The 21,457-nt window shown below is 39.5% G+C and overlaps 1 protein-coding gene across 1 annotated transcript in view; it reads right to left on the bottom strand.

The window, feature by feature from the left end:
• loxl3a (lysyl oxidase-like 3a) overlaps positions 1–21,457 on the bottom strand; it is a 125,208-nt gene that overhangs the window by 101,359 nt on the left and 2,392 nt on the right. The window contains exons 2-4 of the mRNA XM_051650332.1: positions 17,803–18,099; positions 16,167–16,330; positions 9,554–9,765 (exon numbers count right to left, since the gene is read on the bottom strand). Coding sequence (XP_051506292.1) covers positions 9,554–9,765; positions 16,167–16,330; positions 17,803–18,097 — 671 coding nt within the window. The 5' untranslated portion in view covers positions 18,098–18,099. The remainder of the gene's footprint in view (positions 1–9,553; positions 9,766–16,166; positions 16,331–17,802; positions 18,100–21,457) is intronic.

Genomic DNA, 21,457 nt, shown 5'->3' with positions numbered 1-21,457 from the left:
ACCTTTTCCAAAAGCAGTAATCACCACTCCCAAAGTATCTGCCGCTTTAGGGGGTGTATGCTACTCCCAAAAATAGTACAGAGCAGATGGGGCAGCAGTACATGCCTAAAGAATTGAGACCTGGGAATTCCAAAATGTTGAACCATATTTTCAAAGGACCTCAACACTCCACTCTAATATAGGTCACCGAGCATATTAACCTCCCTCACAATCCACTCTGTCCAGCAGAAAGGGGACTTATTAATACATAATTTTGGGTTCAGCCATATGCTCAAAGTAACATTTAAATAAATGTCCGAATTAAACACTCTGGACACTTTTGTCCATACCGAGTGCAAATGAGAGATAACAGGGTGTAACTTAACTTCTCCATTTAGTTTGATAGAAAGGCTTTGCAGTGGCGAAATAGGGGCAAGAACTTCCTGTTCGATACAAAACCAGGGAGGGGCTCTCTCAGGTGGAAGCGACCAATGAGCCAAATGTCAGAGACCGAATGCATAATAATAAAACAAAATCTTGTGTAGGCCTAGCCCACCTTTGTCAATCGGCCTATGTAACTTACTGGAGTGTAATCTGAGATGCTTACCATTCCAAATGAAGGACTTCGCTATGCTATCAAATTGCTTGAAATAAGAGAGGGGACATCTATAGGAAGAGACTGTAGCAGGTAGTTGAATTTTGGAATACAATTCATTTTAATAACATTAACCATCCCAATCATAGATAAATGTAATGAAGCTCATCTGCCCACATCACTCGAAAACCTTTTTATTAAAGGGTCAAAATTAACTCTAACTAAATCACACAAATTTGCTGGGAATAAAATGCCAAAATACTTAATACCCTCTTTGTGCCACTGGAAGGCACCCAGCTGAAAAGCTGTTACCGGGCAATATGCTGTCAGAGCCAAAGCTTCGGATTTAGACCAATTCACTCTGTATCCTGAGAACTTAGAAAAGGAATTAATAATTCTATGGAGGCAAGGCATAGATCTAGTAGGGTTGGAGACGAATAATAAAATATCATCTGCGTAAAGCAAAAGCTTATGCGCCACACCTCCCGGCATCACCCCTGGAAAATAATCCTCCTTTCTTATCGCAGCTGCTAATGGTTCCAGGGCAAGACAATAATGGGGAAAGAGGGCAACCCTGCCGGGTGCCCCTATCCAGAGTAAAATCATCTGAAATTAATCCATTTGTTTGTACCGCCGCTACCGGGTGTCTATAAAGTAATTTAATTCATCCAATAAAAGTATTCCCAAACCCGTACAATTCCAAAATAAAATAAAAATAATCCCTTTCTACCATATCAAACACCTTTTCGGCATCAAGCGAGATGGCAGCGACCGGAGTCTGACCATTCACCACTGACCACATGATATTGATGAAACGCCTAATGTTATCAAAAGAGCTAAGTCCCCAAATAAACCCCACCTGATCTATATGAATAAGAGATGTCATAACTTACTTAAAGGTATAGTTCACCCAAAAATAAAAATTTGCTGATAATTTACTCACCCTCGGGCCATCCAAGGTGTATCTGAGTTTCTTTCTTCATCAAAACAGAATTTAAGATTTTTAGGATTTCACTTCAGGCATCCTTTAAACAATGAAAGTGAATGTACTCAATTTTTTTGACAGTCCAAAATGCATTTTTAGGATGCATCAAAATAATCCACATGACTCCAGTCGACAAATAAATTTCTTCTGAACCCAAACGATTGATTATTTTTAGAAACAAAACAATACTTATATACTTTTTAACTACAAATGTTTGCTTCCATACATCTCTGTGACGCACACTCATGAGAGGGATGATGTAAGCTCGCTTGTAAGGCAACACGTGAAGGAGGAGGCAGGAATCGCATCATTGTTTACAAGAGAAACTTGCACAGACCACAGACCAAGCGCCGTTCACAAACCAAAACAGCCCAAAACAATTTCAAACATGGTGTCGGAGGATTTTGATTTTAGAAGAGAAGAGGAGATGGAGTTTTTCACCCAACCCTACCTATTTGAGCCCGAATACACAGATGAGGAACTGAGGGAGATGGAGGAGGCTGCAGCAGTGGCGCAATCACAAGTCTCGGGGAGGCAGAGATCTATGGAGACATGGTGGTGCACATGTAGTAAATGCCAACCAATGCCAACAGAGGCAGAGAGCCTGTGCTGCCACGATTGGACCATAGCAATCCCACCATTGGGAACAATTAGCAAGGCAGCCGGTGAGAACACTCCTAGTCCTAGCTGCATTGCCGAACATAATAAATAACCATCCTTTATTTCGGAGCAATGCCATTGCATTATCTACTTGTGCTTTTTCTTTAGCAGAAATATATAGGCTATATGACAAAGTTTTCACACATACCTGAATTTGCTGGAAAAAACAGCACGGGCACAGCTGATGAATTTAGATATTGACCCTTTGTTTCTTTTGATGGTCTGAAATCCTCAGGGGAAAAATGTTCACTGCACACTCTGCAATATTTGAGAGAATGTAGGGGTGTACTGATATCGAAGTTCAGCGCGATAAGCCAGAGCTTCAATCACTCATGATCATGTATAGGCAATCGATGAAAAGTTAATATTTTTCCCGGTGTGCATTTTCTTTGGGGTTTCTGAAGGTTGAAGGATCCAGTACACTCACACCAAACAACAATTTTGAACAGTACACTTATACAAATACAAATCTACAGCAAAGACAATTAAACTTTTGAACAGCACTCCTTCTCTTGTAAACAATGACATGCTTCCTGCATCCTCCTCCATGCGTTACCTTACCAACAAGCTTACGTCATCCCTCTCATGAGTGTGCATCACAGAGATGTACGGAAGCGAACATTTGTAGTTAAGAAGTATATAAGTATTGTTTTGTCTCTAAAACTAATCAATCGTTTGGGTTCAGAAGAACTTTATTTGTCGACTGGAATCATGTGGATTATTTTGAAGCACCCTAAATATGCATTTTGGACCTTCAAAACAAGAGTACATTCACTTGCATTGTTTAAAGGAGGAGGTCTGAAATGAAATCCTAAAAATCTTAAATTCTGTTTTGATGAAGAAAGAAACGCAGATACATCTTGGATGGCCTGAGGGTGAGTAAATTATCAGCAAATTTTCATTTTTGGGTGAACTATTCCTTTAATTGGTTAGCCAAAATTGTTTACAATATTTTAACATCTAGCTGGATCAGGAAAATTGGATGGCAACTCTTACACTTGCTTGGATCTTTGTCCTTTTTAAGAATCAGACTGATCCGGGCTTGTGTCATGGTTGGCGGAAGCTTTCCATTCTTTAATGATTCCATATAAACTTCTAGCAAAAGTGGAGCCAGTTCTGTAGCATAAGATCTAAAATATTCAGCGGCAAAGCCGTCTGGCCCTGGAGCCTTGCCTGTAGGCAAGGCCTTAATTACCTTGCCAAGCTCCTCCAAGGTTATCTCAGAATCAAGAGAAGTTTTTTGCTCAGCGGTTCCACAAAGTTTCTGTGGCTCAGCGGTTAAGGCTCTGGGTTACTGATCAGAAGGTCAGGAGTTCAAGCCTCAGCACTGCCAAGATGCCACTGTTGGGCCTTTGAGCAAGGCCTTTGACCCTATCTGCTCCAGGGGTGTTGTATCATGGCTGACTCTGACCTCAGCTTAGCTGGGATATGTGAAAAAAAAAAAAAAAGAATTTCACTTTATACATGCAGAAATGTATAATGTGTGATAAATAAATTAAATTATTAATTAAATTAATTAATTTCAGTAGATGAAGATGAACTATAAAGATCAAAATAGAATTCTTTAAAAGCATTATTAATATCAGTGGCCAAGGTAAATATTTCACCACCAGCAGATTTCACTGAAGGAATGGTAGAAAAAGACTCTCTTTGTTTTATATATCTATCCAGAAGATTCCCTGCTTTGTCCCCCGACTCAAAATATTTGCCCTGAATAGCCAAAACTCCACCTTCCATGACAAAATAGTATTATATCTGTATTTCAATCAGGTCAATTCTCTGAGGCCATTAGACGACATTCTGCGCTTCAGCTCTTCCTCTGCACTTTTAATATTCCCTTCCAATTCCATGAGTTCTTGTGCTTTGGATTCTTTGGTGAAGGCAGCATACTGTATGATCCGGCCACCAAGAACCGACTTAAGTGCCTCCCAAGCCATGCCCACAGAGGATACTGAGGACCAGTTGGTCTCCATATAAACTTTGATTTCAACCTTTAGTATTTGTTGGACTTCAGGATTTTGCAAAAGGGATACATTAAAGCACCAACTATATGATTTCCTTTTCTTCATATGTGGCAACACCTCTAAACACACAAGGGTGAGATCTGAGACTAAAATGTTTCCAATTGAGCAATCAACGACAGATTAAATGAGTGACTTAGATATATATATATATATATATATATATATATATATATATATATATAAAAATCTATTCTAGAGTAAATCTTATGGACTGATGAAAAAAATGTATAGTCCCTACCAGATGGGTTCAAAGGTCTCCAAATATCTGTAAGACCCAAATTTTTACACATCCTGTGAAGCGTCAGTGTTGCTCTAGGGGGCTTGCACACTTTTTCTTCGCTATGATCAAGGACTGAATACCCGTGCACGAAAGCGCCAACTGGCATCCAACCTTCCAAACACAAACAGTCCATGTATGCCTACGAGAATCCCTGTGACAACTTTGCCATTGGATTGTTCAAGTCTGGTCTTTCTATACAGATTTTATGTGACAGAATTACACAGCAAAAAATACTCTACAAAACAAACTCCAGCCAATAGGAGGAACAAGCACAAAGAGCGTGTAGGTTCATCCATAAAACTGTCCTGAAGGTGTGTTACTCTACAAAATAAACTCCAGCTACTAGGCGGAACCAGCACAAAAAGAACGCGCAGATTCTGCAAACAGTCAAATGAATGTTCAGTGAACCGGTCCACTCGGCTGCAACATGAGTGCAAACAAGTGACTTAATCACTCCAATGTCTTTGCAACAAATACTCCACAAAACAAACCTTAGCCAACAGGAGAAATAAGCACAAAGAGCGTGTAGATTCATCCACAAAACTGTCCCGAAGGTGTGCCACTCTACAAAATAAACTCCAGCTGCTAGGCGGAACCAGCACAAAAAAAGTGCGCAGAATCTTCAAACAGTCAAGCGAATGTTCAGTGAGCTGGTCCACTCGGCTGCAATGTGAGTACAACGAGATGACTTGCTCACTCCATTAACTTTATGAAGGACATCGCTTGCTGTGGGCATGTGAATGTTTTACGGCCATCCTTAGCATCTATTCTCAATTTTTCCAGGAATATCAGTGCAAAAGCGACATTCCGTTGGTGTAAAAGTTTCTTGCATTCCTTGAATCGATCACACTTCTCTCTCGTCGAATTCGCAAAGTCTGAAACAAGAAAATGCTGTGGTTCTTCCAAGAAATCCTTCCTTTACTCCTCGCCTCGTGTAACACAAAATCTTTATCGGATGATCTTTGGAATTTATCGGGGCCTGTCTCCCTCTGTGGATCGACGAGCAGGAACCCTGTGAGCTCGCTCAATTTCCAGCTTATGGCCTGCTATGTCGAGCAGATTTGGAAGTAGCCCATCCAGGAATTTCACCGTATCCTGTCCCTCTGCTCCCTCAGGGATTCCAACGATACAGATGTTATTCCGCCGGCTACGGTTCTCCATGTCCTCCAACTTCTCCCAGACACGCTCCAAATCCACCTTGGTCGCTAGCGGATTAGCAGATAATTCTCTCTCCGATGACTCCAGGTAATCGATCAATTTCTCGACATTCCCCACTCTTGTGACCATATCAGTGAACTTCATCTCCATGGCAGTGATCGATCGACATATCACAGAAAGATCCTCCAAGTCAGCAATGACCTTTGTCAGCATTGCCGACATGTTCAGCATCTCTCGGCGTATTTCCCGCACTTCTCCGACTAAATCGTCTCTCAGGCTCGTGGCCTGCTCGGGGGTGTCAGCTTGAGCACGTAAGTGTCTTTTAATGTCTCCAGAGCCTGAGGATCTTGAATTCTTTGACATATTGTCCTCCTAGAACAGTTATGGATCAGAGTGTATCGAATCTCACCAATTTATGTCATAAAAAGTATTAAAACTAGCAAAGTGTGCAGAGCTCACCATTCACACGTCCGATCCTCGCATGGCGTCACGTGACTCCAGGTTCTGAATTTTTAATTGTATTAAATAAATGCTTATTTGTATATGCAAATTAATGGTACAATTTAGAAATGTGTAAATAAGACAAAAATAGCATAAAATCCCAAAATAAATGCATAATTTTATTGTTCTTACTTCAGGGAAGAAGAAATGGTATCATTATCATCATAAAATAAAGGGTTACATATCTAACCCTTCCGGGCAAAAATTACTGTGAATACCAAAGGGAGGTGCCATTTTTCAATACCATAGGAGGGTTAAGCAAAACAAAAATAAGTTTGTTGAGGTTAAACTGACTTCATACAGGCAATAAAAATCACCTTGACAGCAGATGGTTAAAATAAACTATAAAAATGGCCCAGAAAAGGAAAGTCAGTTCTGAGAAAAGCTCCAGCAGCATTTGAGCGCAGACGTCACTTGGTTTGTCATTTATTGTCAAATGCATGTGACATCATATAAACAAGAATTATGTCAGAAAAAATCCAAAAGTAATCAGATTAGATAATTTAATCCAAGAGATTACATTACTGCATACAATTTTAGTCATGTAATTTGTAATCAGTACCTGATTACAATTCAGAAGTAATCTACCCAGCCATGCATACTAGCATAAAACTAAAACTATTGCTGCGGTATCTAGTTGTAACGAGGTGGTGGTGATTTTTTAGAGAAGAGGCTTAGGATCTAATCGCAGTTTAGTTTAATGAAGAAAAGGAAGAAGGTAATACAATAAACATGGAGGAATACAAAGAACTAAATATACACATTAACGCTACTGCTTAACATAAGCACAAGAACAGACAATTTGTGAAGGAAACAAGAGGGTATATATATATATATATATATATATATATATATATATATATATATATATATACACACACAGATGAATGATGAGGGAACAGGGAACAGCTGTGGAAAATGGAGGGCAGGTGTAATAAAAAGGTGCATGCTGGGAAGAGTAGTCCATGAACAAAGGGGAAAACTAAACAGTCACTGAACTGAAGGTGAGGGGAAAAAACATGAGGCAGTTTGTGACAGAACCCCCCCCCCCCCCCCCCACCCAAAGGGGCAACTCTAGGCACCCAAAGATGTATGCGAAGGCAGGCAGGGACAAGCTGACAAGGAAGGATCCGGAGGATGATTAAGATGCCAGGGAGGAGTTGGTGGATGATCAGGAGGCCAGGGAGGCGGCCACAGGGCAGGGACTGGGTCAGGAGGCCTGGGAGGCGGCCACAGCGCAGGGACTGGGTCAGGAGGCCTGGGAGGCGGCCACAGCGCAGGGACTGGGTCAGGAGGCCTGGGAGGCGGCCACAGCGCAGGGACTGGGTCAGGAGGCCTGGGAGGCGGCCACAGGGCAGGGACTGGGTCAGGAGGCCTGGGAGGTGGCCACAGGGCAGGGACTGGGTCAGGAGGCCTGGGAGGCAGCCACAGAGTCACAGTTGGTTCAGGAGGCGGAGTGGGCAGAGCTGCAGGAGGAGCAGGGAATTGAGTTCCAGGAGGAGGGTCTGGATGCAGAGCAGGCGGAGCCACAGGAGGAGCAGGGAATTGAGTTCCAGGAGGAGGATCCGGAGGCAGAGTGGGCGGAGCCGCAGGAGGAGCAGAGGTTTGTGTTTCGGGAGGAGGATCCAGAGGCGGAGCCGCAGGAGGAGTCTCTGGGATAGCAGACGGAACTGCTGGAGGAAGAGTCTTTAGAAGAGAGGACAGAACCGCTGGAGTCGTCGTCTTTGGGAGAGCAGATGATACGGTTGGATTTTGAATCTCAGGAGGAGGAGCTGGAGTCAACGCTGGTTGTGCCGCAGGAAGAGCAGGGACTTGAGACTCAGGAGAATGAACTGGAGTGGGCGGAGCCATGGGAGGCGGAGCCACAAGATGAGCAGGCAGAGTCGTGGAAGACTCAGAGGGCGGAGTTGTCTTGGTCAGGAGTGCCAGCAGGGACTGGGAACGACCTCCATGGCCGAGAGTACGGGCAGTGACAGGGGAATGACCTCTGTGGTTGTGAGCACTGGCAGTGACTGGGGAATGACCTCCATGGTCATGAGCATGGGCAGTGATAGGGGAACGACCTCCGTATTCGTGGACACAAGCAGTGATAGTGGAGTTGGAGCCCTTCTTCTCCCCTTCCAGTGGGCCGTGCGCACAGCTAAGGGAGACTCGGAAGGTGGAGCTGTGGGAGGCTCGAAGGGCGGAGCCATGGGAGGCTCGATGAAGGAAGGCTCCAGGGCTACCGAGGCTGGGGAGAAAGTGGTCTCCATTGATGGGAGGTCAGAGACTACTTGAACCATAGTGCCCCCCACCCTGAAAATTCCTCTTGGGCAGGAGCTGGCTCTGGGACGGATGAGGCTTGCAATGCTGGCTCGTTGGCCATGGCAGGTGTGGCTGTTGGCTCGTTGGCCGTGGCAGGTGTGGCCGTTGGCTCATTGGCCGTGGCAGGCTTGGAGCAAGGAGCCATGGAAGTGATGGCTACCCGGGGGGCATTCACTGTAGGGGGAGAATTAATGTCCTCTTCCTCTTCCTCTTCCCCTACAGTGAAAAGTGAGCCACATAATTTGAGAGCCAAATCCACATACTCACATAAAGTCCAGTGAGGATCAGCCAGGGGCATCCGTGCCCTTAATGCTTCATTTAGACCGGCTCTGAAATATGACATCAGAGCATGGTCATCATAGTGCACCACATCTGCAAGCTCAATGAACTCACAGACATGATCCTCTAATGGACGGTCCTCTTGAGTGAGGAGGAGTATCTGGACAGCCGCTAGATCCATTTGTGGGTCAGTTCTTCTGTAACAAGGTGGTGGTGATCTTTTAGAGAAGAGGCTTAGGATCTAATCGCAGCTTAGTTTAATGAAGACAAGGAAGAAGGTAATACAATAAACATGGAGGAATACAAAGAAATAAATATACACATTAATGCTACAGCTTAACATAAGCACAAGAACTGACAATTCATGAAGGAAACAAGAGAGTATATATACACACAGATGAATGATGAGGGAACAGGGAACAGCTGTGGAAGATGGAGGGCAGGTGAGTGTAATCAAAAGGTGCATGCTGGGAAGAGTAGTCCATGAACAAAGGGGAAAACCAAACAATCACTGAACTGAAGGTGAGGGAAAAAACACGAGGCAGTTTGTGACACTTGTACATCCAGTATGTAAATTTTCTATCAACTTCAATTTCCTTTTCCCCCCATCATTTGTAACATCATTTGGTCAAGTGACAACAATGTAGCACATTACTTTTTGAAACATTTATTGTAGAATAATGCTTACTGTTTACTATTTTCCAAAAATAAGCAGTATAAAGTATATACCAAATATTATTCAGTTAGTAGTAAACTATTATTCCATTCCAACATAGCCATGCCCTTACCTGTCTGGCATTCTTCCCATAGTCCTCTGCGAAGGGAACCCCATCATGCCACACGCTACACGAGAGTTTTTGGTGGTCCAGCCAGTGTTGCAGATGTGGCCCCATCCTTCCTTAAACTTCACCTCTACCACTCCCTCTGTGACGGGCATGCGGCTGGCATTGGAGAGAGGACGCAGATGAATTTTCTCCATCCTGTTTTCATCCACCTGCATCTAAAACATACACAACTCTATGTCAGGACAGAATCGGATGGGCAAATGTGATATAGTATGGTTCTCAACTGGGTTTGCTTCAGAACTCAAGACACAACACAACTCTGTATAAAAGCTAAATAAATACATGTAACCAAATTGTTTATCATAAAAATTTAATTAAAATCAAATATATCCCAATGAACTGCATAGGCCCCAACTTATGCAAAGTTAATAATCTGAGATAGGAAAATTGACCAAAATGGTTTTCATGCTCTCTGGAACCCATATGTAATGTAGTCTGAGTCATATTTTCTTTTTCCTTGTATAGTTTTTTTCATGGTTTTTGAGGATGAATTTGTACCAAAATATATGTATTCCCTTTTAAAAGTTGATGAATCTATTTATTTTGGTATTTGAACAATGCACATTTATATGGTTAGCTGCAATTTATAATTGCATTTACCATTGTTTTTCCCATGCTGACTGGGACAGTATCTGAACAGACCTGGGACATGAACCATCAATTGAGAACCAATGATGAAGAGAATGTTCTGGCTTTGAGACTGTGTCTGTGTATGTGCATGTTAACAGCGATGAGAAGGTCAAATACTTCTTTCTGATAGTCATTGTCATTTTTTTTTTTTAACTAGTCAGCTTCAATCAATCTTTCGTGCAGTATTCCATGTGTTTTTATTGGCTTTGTCTGTCTCTTTGGCTTGTGCTCCAAACGAGTGATGTCACATGAGGGTTTTGGGTCTCTGTGGTGCACATCCAGACCACACTTTTATTCTGCTTTGGCTAATGTACAAATTCCTTCAACCATGTATACAAGCACTTCCAAATGTCTGGACTTGCCATAAGACTATCTACTGAAAGTTGAATCTGGACCAAGACTCTCAGTTTCAGCCTAAGGCTGAACTGCCATGCAAAGCAGCAGCAAACCACATCTGTGCCAGTAGGTCTCTTGCAATTTGACAGCTTTCCAAAAGCTAAAAAGGAATAGTTCACCTAAAAAAGAACATTCTGTCATAATTTACTACAGAACACAAAAGGAGATGTTTTAATGAATACAGCATGTCAGTCCGTCTTTTCAATACAATGGCAGTGAATAGCACCTCACTTTAAAGCTTAAAAATGACCCAAAAGCATGGGCTTCACTTATTTTTTAAAAAGTGGCTTCATGACAAAACTCACCCCAGATAGCACATGTACATATCAATGTCTGTTTTAGATCATTTAGGTTAGATCTTTTCTAAACCTAACCCTATTCTAATCCTAACCTAAACCTAACCCTAGCCCTAACCCTTACAGCAATCTAATTAACATCTGCTGAACATCTTAAAAAGATCAAATATTCCTGTACAAACATTCTAAAATATAAATGTTTCAAAGACATCTGATGAATGTCTAACTGACATCTGAGACAAGACATTGGATGTTTAGCAGATGAGTAAACAACCTAAAAAATATGTTTTCCAGATGTAAACATACACATCAAAGAGACATCGGAGTGATGTACGTGTGCTATCAGGGATGAATATGATGGGCACTTCGGGAAGGGGACCTCACTCCAAGGGTCGTTCCAAAAAAACAAAAAAAGTTAATTTTTTTCACAAAGGGCCCTTTCACAAGACCTTTAGTCAAGGGTACATTCAAACTGTAATGTCATGCTCCCATCAGATTGCCCACATCAAGAAAATGTGATCACAGATGAGACATATTGCCATCCTTCGCAGTGAGTAGGGCATAGGGATAATCACTTTCGATTAGAATTCACCCAAAATTTCTTTGGTTACGGGTCAGCTGGCTTGAATTTACATTTTAAAGGAGGGGGAATATTGGCAAATTTGCGGTTGTGTTCGAGACATTTCATGCTATCATTGCATCATATCATAACAACATGAACGATCTATCAATGTACGAATTAAACTCACTCAGACTGCCGACAAGGGAAAAAAAATGTGTGAATGAAAACTTAGTAGTAATGGTGTGCACAAAAGATACAAGAATGGGGGTGATTGTGGTTCAAATGGCTACAATTTTATAAATCTTATGAAGGATTATACTGATTGTTTTCTTATTGAAGCAATATTCAAATTATGGGTTCCAGTTGATTTTGCCTGACATCTGAGCCATTAGATACATCAAACTAGAATCTCTAGAAATTTAAAGAAATAAAAAAATACATTTGTAGTGATAATTGCCTGTGCAAAACTTGCCACCATAATGCTAGCATGTTGTGGGTGGTTAAGGGTGTTCTGGGTGGTTGCTATGCTTGCCTACCTGCCCAAGTCAAAAGAGCCCACCATCAAGTCTCTACAGTATTCTAGTCCTAAAATATGCATCGGGCCTATGGAATGTTTTCACTCATGAAAACTTGAATATTCTGGACTGCCAGAGACAAGATAGTGCTTTTTGTTTGTTATTTGTGCATCTGTAAGCATGTGTCTCTGAGACTGTGGTGGTTATGTCATAAGTTTGAAAAACGAATTGGATAAATGACAGCTCAAAACAGCATAAAACAAAGAAAAACAAACACAAACCACATTAAATTCCAAACAAACTTGCATTTCTTCAAACCAAATGCTGCTTTAATTTTAATTTCAGAGTTTTTAGGAAAGAATATTCTGCTTGTTAATCTGACTTTGAGAACATCTGGATGGTACATTCGGATTTGAAATGTATCATCTGCATCATTCCAGTGAACAGATCTGATAGTGTGTAGCAGAGCAGAGACTCCATAGGTTTGCCAAACACCCTCTCAAGATCTCTGTGTTCTTTCTGCCTTCTGGACGAGAATATGGACAAACTATTCTCGTCCTGAACTGAGCAACCGCACTTTTGCATGTCTCTTCTCACCAGTTCTCCTGCTTTTTAATCTGTTCACAAAGCAGCAAAATACGTTGTCAGTCCTGTTTTTGAGAGCTGTGCTTGCGTTTGCACAGTTTTGAAATGCCAGTGGTGTTTGCCCGTGCAAAAACCCACCACTGGGATTCTAGAGGTGGTTGCCAGGGCGTTGTTATATGGTTGATAAGAGATACGGAGTGCTTTTTACCATATAGGGCGCAACAGCCAGGTTTCAGAAGTATATATCCTATGCATTTTTTCCATAGGCATATTAATTTTTAATCATAACTTCTTAACCTTTAAAGACAGACCTACAATGAGCTCCAGTGTTGTTAATCAATGGTATATGCCTCTGTTGAAGCCATCATTCCACGTTATTTCAACTTTTTTTTTTAAATCATGTTTAATAACAGAATTCTTGGTGATGAACTACATTTCCCATGATCCTGAAGAAAAGAAAGCACACCAAAAGAGCTCTGCAGCAACTGGCCACTCCGAAGACACACTGTGATTGATGCAATTGAATCGGTATTCCTACACTCTCAAACTACTTACATATTTGGAATTATCTATATATTTTACAATAAAATTCAAAGATAGATAATTAACAATAGTTTTATATTTTTTTCCATCATTTTTAATCAGATTACGTAATTTGCAATGCTTCATGGGATTGTAGTTCATTCCCTTATTAAAGATGTTAAGTACACAGTCTTGTACTTTTGTTTATTTATTTTTGTTTATTAAAGAATACTTTTTGCTTCAAACCAAAGTTTGTAATGTTGTGATTCACCTTGGAGCTGGTTGGTTTGGTTCATAGCTCAGAACTCTTTTATAAAGGATTTTACAAAATTCCTAAGGAGGAAATAAATGGGCAAAATACTTCAGAAACAAAGATGGCTGAAAAGTAGGTGGGCACTGTTTCACTCTATTGCCTTGCAGTTGCTAAGGTGTTTTGGGTGGTTACTAGGTGGTTACTGTAGGTCAAAAGAGCTCACCAATAAGTCTCTTTGATATTCTAGTCCCTAGATATGACATAGGTCTAGATATGGCTTATTCTATGCAAAACTTTCTATCCACTTTGTCCACCAACCAAAAGTACAATTGCTGGGAAAAGTAATAGCACACCACTCGTCACCAAGTCCCATAATTTGAGCCATAATTCATGTCCGTAGAACAAACGGACAAGGTTGGGAGGATTATGTTTGAAATGTATTCCACTACAGATTACAGAATACATGCTGTAAAATGTAATTTGTAATCTATTTCGTTAGATTACTCAAGGTTAGCAATGTATTCTAAATACTTTGGATTACTTCTTCAGCAGTGGTAGATTTACTTGTTTTGACTATAAAAACTCTGCCAGTTCAGTAAGACAAAATACACATGTTAAAAATACATTCTCTGAAAAACATAAATATCTTATGCAGTGTTGTTTCTATTTTCCATTTTTAACTGGTGGCTCTTTTTTTTATTTAATTTTTTTTTAGCACAAACCTGACAATCCCCAAAATAAAATAGTTGCCTTTTATGAACTCTTTTGAAAGAAGACCACTTAGGAGATACTGTCCAAAAGTCAGAATTAAAGGAATAGTTCACTTAAAAATGAAAATTATCTCATTACTTATTCACACTCATGCCATCCCAGATGTGTATGACTTTCTTTCTTCTGCAGGACACAAATGAAGATTTTTAGAAGAATATTTCAGCTCTGTAGGTCCATACAACGCAAGTGAATGGGTGCCAAAATTTGAGCACATAAAGGCAGCACAAAAGTAATCCATAAGTCTCTTTTGTCTTCAAAAGTGAAATGATAGGTGTGGGCGAGTAACAGATCAATTTAAGTCAATTTTTGCTATAAATTCTTTTCCCTGCCCAGTAGGGGGCATGCATAAAGAATGTGAATCACAAAAAACAAAAGAAGAAGAATGTAAAAGTTAAAGTGGAGACTGACTTGTCAGGGAAGAGAATTTATGGTAAAAATGTACTTAAATATTGATGTGTTTCTCACCCACACCTATCATATCGCTTCTGAAGACATTGATTTAACCACTGGAGTCTTATGGATTACGTTTATGCTGATTTATGTGATTTTTGGAGCTTCAAAATTTTTGCACCCATTAACTTGCATTATATGGACCAAAAGAGCAAAAATATTCTTCTAAAATTCTTCGTTTGTGTTCAGCACAAGAAAGAGAGTCATACACATCTGGGATGGCATGAAGGCGAGTAAATGATGAGAGAATTTTCATTTTTGGGTAACTTTTCCTTTAATAAAATTAATAAAGAAATTAATTAGAAAAACTCAAATTGATTGTAAATTATTTACAAATAATATTTGCATTAATAATATAATATGACACTGTTCTTGCCACAATATAAAAACACAATAGAACACAAGTCTTACCATGTTCTAGTTCTAATCTGAAGGTGATTACGCTCCAACTGAGTGAAAGTGAATTTTCTAAAAGGCTACTTCAAAATCTAGCCAAAAAAAAAAAAAACATTCATTCAATTCATTCCTAATATGCACACATTCACTCTATGTCTTATGTCTGATATGCTGAAAACTGCACCGTTTATGTTTTCACATTCACAATAAAGAATGGTTTTATGAATCACGCCCTGTATATGACATATTATTAATTCAAAACAGCAAATTTTGCCAAAAGGTGAATGGTTTGCATCCTTGGAAATTAATGTTAGTAGGTACAACATTTCAATCATAAAAAAGTGGACAAATATCTCATGTTTACTTAGATTTTTACATCTTACATGGCATTAAAACACTATCTGAACTACCGACCGCGCTGATGCGTGACACTAGAAAAACTAGATTCACGCTTAGCTTCTATGAGTCCCGCCTTCTTTGATCTCTAACGACATTGACGAGCGGTGTTATTAGACAACTAAGCATGCAAAAAATTTTACTTTTTTTAAATTATTGCGAAATCCTTGAAACAACTTACTGACAATTAGACAGCGGTGCATTATGGACTGTAGCAGAGCAGCAACAAGAATATCAATTATTGGGGAGGAAAATTTGGCCACATCTGATTATTGGGGGGAACTTGTATATTGTGGTTACGGTCCTGAGTTATGTGCCTAAGTTTAATATCAAATTTCCTCTATAAGATGGAAAACAAGAAAAGGCTGTATGTAGAATCCATTGTATAAGCATCCTTCATGATGTCATACAATAATACCAGGTAAAAAGACTTTCAAAAAACCTTTTCAAAGTTGAATCTATTCTATTCAAAGTTTTTTGAAAAGACAAAGAGCATAAGGGAAACACACCATTAAATACTACATCAACATCAAATAGTCTTTTAAAACCAAATCACTTGCACATGCACATAACATGTAGACTGAGAGAGCTTGAAAACTTGACATGCACTCTTCAACATGCAGCAACACAACACTGCAACCACAGCAGACTTGGTTAAATTAGTCTGTTTGCTGTCAGCAAATAATATGGTTTAATATTGGCATGCAGTTATTTCCTTCAAGTTATTTTATCTCTGTATTTCATAATCAGTGCTTTCACAGGTTTGATGAAAGTGATCTTTTACCTCAATGATGTTGGAGTCTGCGAAACCTGGAATTCTCTCATCCTTGCAGACGATTCCTGCATCCTCCTGATGAGTGCAGTCACTGTTCCCCCAACCGCGGGACACACACTTCTCTATGCTGTTTTCAGTTCCTCCACACATGACATTATCTAGCCAGATTTTACCTAGGAGCACAGATACCTCAGCCTGGTCAGCTTCCAAAAGGACTTTCACATAAAGAAAGTTGACTTTCAGGTACAATAAATCCTCGAAACTCAAACAAACTCAACAATATAAGTGGTTTAATTGCTGGCCAGAACAGTTCATTTAAATTGACATGAATTTACGAATAACTTACAACCCTCATGTTCTGTTTGACCCCGAGGCAATTTTAATAGCTCAAAAAACATACTTAACATTGAAGTATCAGGCTGATACTTCATGATCAGTGTTGGTTAAATTACTCAGAAATTACAAACAAATTACTAATTACTCCTCTAAAAATGCAATATAAGTACATTACGGATTTTGACTTAGATGAAAAAGTAACCACATTACAGTTACTTTTAAGATACTTCCTAAAACACTTCTCAGAAAAGTTTTTGTTTTTCCACTCAACCAATTCAAAATAGTGTCTATATTTCCTCCTTGTTCATTGTCACAAGCAAGTTGTACGTTTCTTCCTTTGTCCTTCACCAGCTTTCAGCTGTCACAGAAATGCAAACAGATGTACAGCACATATTAACAAAATTCATGTTTTAAATATATTCTATTTAGTATAACCCAAGTAATGTGCTCAAAAGTAATTAACTAAAATTGAAAGTCAGTAACTGTAATCTGATTACAAGAATTTAAAATGTAATGTGTTCCACTACATTTTACTTAAAAGTAATTTGAATACAATTACTTTGTAATCAGATTACACCCAACACTGTTCGCGATATACCATAATATTATAAGAACTGATAATACACAAAGTTTCAAATTGATAACATGCTACAAATGTCCTACATGAAAAATGTTACATTAAATTACAATTCTCTATTATTTACTCACCCTTTTGCCATCCTGGATGTGTATGGACTTTCTTTCTTCAGCAGAACACAAGTTGAGATTTTTAGAAGAATATTTCAGCTCTGTAGGTCCATACAATGCAATGCAAAATTTTGAAGCTCCAATAATCACAATCACATAAAGGCAGCATAAAAGTAATCCATACAACTCCAGTGGTTAAATCAATATCTTCAGATATTAATATTTAATTAATTTTTTACCATAAAGTAAAATATCATTTTTGGGTGAACTATTCCTTTAACATTACTTAGGTTTGGAGAACCCATAAAAAACACATAAATACAATGAATGTTAACATGCTAACATTCTCTGATTGGTGTACACAGTGTAGCAGTCCAATCCTGCCAAATGTGTATTTTTGCTTGCAACAGACAGGTGAAATCTTCAATAATATCTGCATACTGGTTTTGACTAAGTTAAGGACATGTTAAAAGACAATTAAGCTTTTTTATTTTTACTTTTACATACAACATTGGGGTCTCTGGGGCCCCAAACATAAAGGATGTACAGTCAGTCTCAGAACAGAACATGAGGGTTAAGAATCAAGTGCTGATTCTATTAGTCTGAGCCGTATTTAACTCACCCGTGCCCGCTCCGTACTTGGCACTGTGTGACCAGCTGGTTGCCTCCACGAACCCTAGATGACGGCATAAAACATGAGCGTTGGCCAACGTGAAGTCATCATCGCAGATAGTGCCCCACTCTCCGTTGTAAAGCACTTCCACTCTTCCTTCATTGTGCTTGCGGGGGTACCCGGCCAGACGAAACTTAATTTTTCCATCCTGAGATGGTGAGGTGGTCTGGCCAAGACAGGAGGGCAACCAGACGCCCCATAACACCATGGTAACCAACGTACACCACAATCCCCCACTCAGCATGGCTTAAAAGTATGAGATCGGGAAAAAGCGAGACAGAAATAGAGAGGGACACATCCTTAAATATACACGATTTAAAAATGAACACTGGACATGACACCAAAATAAAGAAAATCTGTCTTAAATGTCACATTATCTTAAAAGAAAATATAATTTTGATGTTAAGGGCAACACGGGATGAGGGATCACTGTCAAAAGAAAGTTTTATAGCACCCATATGCAAGGTTAACTGTTGCAATAGTCTGAAAAACAGTACAGATAACAAAATGCAAAAATATTACTGATAGTAATATGTTTCATTAACTATAATTGAATATATATACACTACCAGTCAAAAGTTTTGAAACACTCATTCTTTATTATAATTTTTTTTCTTCATATTTTAGAATAATAGTAATAAATGAAACTATGGGAATTATGTTGTGACTAAACAAAATCCAAAATAAATCAAAACTGTGTTATATTTTATCATCTTCAAAGTAGTCACTCTTTGCCTAGAATTTGCAGACATGTACTCTTGACATTTTCTCAACCAACTTCTTGAGGTATCACCCTGGGATGCTTTATAAACAGTATTGAAGGAGTTCCCATATATGTTGGGCACTTATTGGCTGCTTTTCTTTTCTTTAAGTCATCAATTTCAAAAACGTTTTTTTTTATTATTAAATTTTAGTTTTATAATGAAATAAATTAATATGGTGGCACAATTATATTTTTGTCTACAAAACTAATTTCAAAAATTTAAGCATACGCCTTCAGACCAAAAGATTTTTAAGATCATGAGAAACATTTCAGTCAAGTGTTTCAAAACTTTTGACCGGTAGTGTGTATATATATATATATATATATATATATATATATATATATATATACAGGTGCATCTCAATAAATTAGAATGTCGTGGAAAAGTTCATTTATTTCAGTAATTCAACTCAAATTGTGAAACTCGTGTATTAAATAAATTCAATGCACACAGACTGAAGTAGTTTAAGTCTTTGGTTCTTTTAATTGTGATGATTTTGGCTCACATTTAACAAAAACCCACCAATTCACTATCTCAAAAAATTAGAATACATCATAAGACCAATAAAAAAAAACATTTTTAGTGAATTGTTGGCCTTCTGGAAAGTATGTTCATTTACTGTATATGTACTCAATACTTGGCAGGGGCTCCTTTTGCTTTAATTACTGCCTCAGTTCGGCGTGGCATGGAGGTGATCAGTTTGTGGCACTGCCGAGGTGGTATGGAAGCCCAGGTTTCTTTGACAGTGGCCTTCAGCTCATCTGCATTTTTTGGTCTCTTGTTTCTCATTTTCCTCTTGACAATACCCCATAGATTCTCTATGGGGTTCAGGTCTGGTGAGTTTGCTGGCCAGTCAAGCACACCAACACCATGGTCATTTAACCAACTTTTGCTGCTTTTGGCAGTGTGGGCAGGTGCCAAATCCTGCTGGAAAATTAAATCAGCATCTTTGAAAAGCTGGTCAGCAGAAGGAAGCATGAAGTGCTCCAAAATTTCTTGGTAAACGTGTGCAGTGACTTTGGTTTTCAAAAAACACAATGGACCAACACCAGCAGATGACATTGCACCCCAAATCATCACAGACTGTGGAAACTTAACACTGAATTTCAAGCAACTTGGGCTATGAGCTTCTCCACCCTTCCTCCAGACTCTAGGACCTTGGTTTCCAAATGAAATACAAAACTTGCTCTCATCTGAAAAGAGGACTTTAGAACACTGGGCAACAGTCCAGTTCTTCTTCTCCTTAGCCCAGGTAAGACGCCTCTGACGTTGTCTGTGGTTCAGGAGTGGCTTAACAAGAGGAATACAACAATTGTAGCCAAATTCCTTGACACATCTGTGTGTGGTGGCTCTTGATGCCTTGACCCCAGCCTCAGTCCATTCCTTGTGAAGTTCACCCAAATTCTTGAATCGATTTTGCTTGACAATCCTCATTGGGCTGCGGTTCTCTCGGTTGGTTGTGCATCTTTTTCTTCCACACTTTTTCCTTCCACTCAACTTTCTGTTAACATGCTTGGATACAGCACTCTGTGAACAGCCAGCTTCTTTGGCAATGAATGTTTGTGGCTTACCCTCCTTATGAAGGGTGTCAATGATTGTCTTCTGGATAACTGTCAGATCAGCAGTCTTCCCCATGATTGTGTAGCCTAGTGAACCAAACTGAGAGACCATTTTGAAGGCTCAGGAAACCTTTGCAGGTGTTTTGAGTTGATTAGCTGATTGGCATGTCACCATATTCTAATTTTTTGAGATAGTGAATTGGTGGGTTTTTGTTAAATGTGAGCCAAAATCATCACAATTAAAAGAACCAAAGACTTAAACTACTTCAGTCTGTGTGCACTGAATTTATTTAATACACGGGTTTCACAATTTGAGTTGAATTACTGAAATAAATGAACTTTTCCACGACATTCTAATTTATTGAGATGCACCTGTGTATATATACACACACAACACCTTTATCACCCATGTGAAAAACGAACTGCCCCCTTAAACTTAATAGCTGGTTGTTCCACCTTTAGCAGCAACAACTGCAACCAAACGCTTCTGATAACTGGAGATCAGTCTTTCATAATGCTCTGGTGGAATTTTGACCCATTCTTCTTTGCAAAACTGATTTAGTTCAGCCACATTTGGAGGGTTTTCGAGCATGAACTGCCCGTTTAAAGTCCTGCCACAGCATCACAATCAGGTTCAAGTCAGGACTTTGACTAGGCCACTCCAAAACTTTAATTTTGCTTCTTTTGAGCCATTCAGAGGTGGACTTACTCCTATGCTTTGGATCATTGTCTTGCTGCATAATCCAGTTGTGCTTGAGCTTCAACTCATGGACTTATGACCAGACGAAACTTCTGATGAGCCTTAATGTTCTTCTGGGTTAGCAGTGGTTTTTGCCTTCGCCACTCTTCCATGGATGCCATTTTTTGGCCAGTGTCTTTCTGATAGTGGAGTCATGAACAGTGACCTTTATTGATGCGAGAGAGGCTTACAGTTACTTAGATGTTGTCCTTGGCTTTTTTATGACTTCCTGGATGAGTCGTCATTGTGCTCTTGGAGAAATTTAGGAAATTTCGGCCACTTCTGGGAAGGTTCACTACTGTGCCAGGTTTTCTCCATTTGGAGATAATGGCTCTCACTGTGGTTCTTTGGAGTCCCAGAGCCTTTGAAATAGCTTTGTAACCCTTCACAGACTGATCACCTTTTTCCTCATCGTTTTTGGAATTTCTTTCGACCTTGGCATAGTGTGCTACTGGGTGAAACTTTTTAGCCAACTTCATGTTTTTGAAAAACTTCTATTTAGGTGTTGATTGGATTGAACAGGGCTGGCAGTAATCAAGCCT

This window comes from Myxocyprinus asiaticus, chromosome 22 (assembly GCF_019703515.2).
Source record: "Myxocyprinus asiaticus isolate MX2 ecotype Aquarium Trade chromosome 22, UBuf_Myxa_2, whole genome shotgun sequence".
In the NCBI taxonomy this organism is placed as follows: domain Eukaryota; kingdom Metazoa; phylum Chordata; class Actinopteri; order Cypriniformes; family Catostomidae; genus Myxocyprinus; species Myxocyprinus asiaticus.
This window is presented reverse-complemented; position numbering and strand designations above follow the sequence as displayed.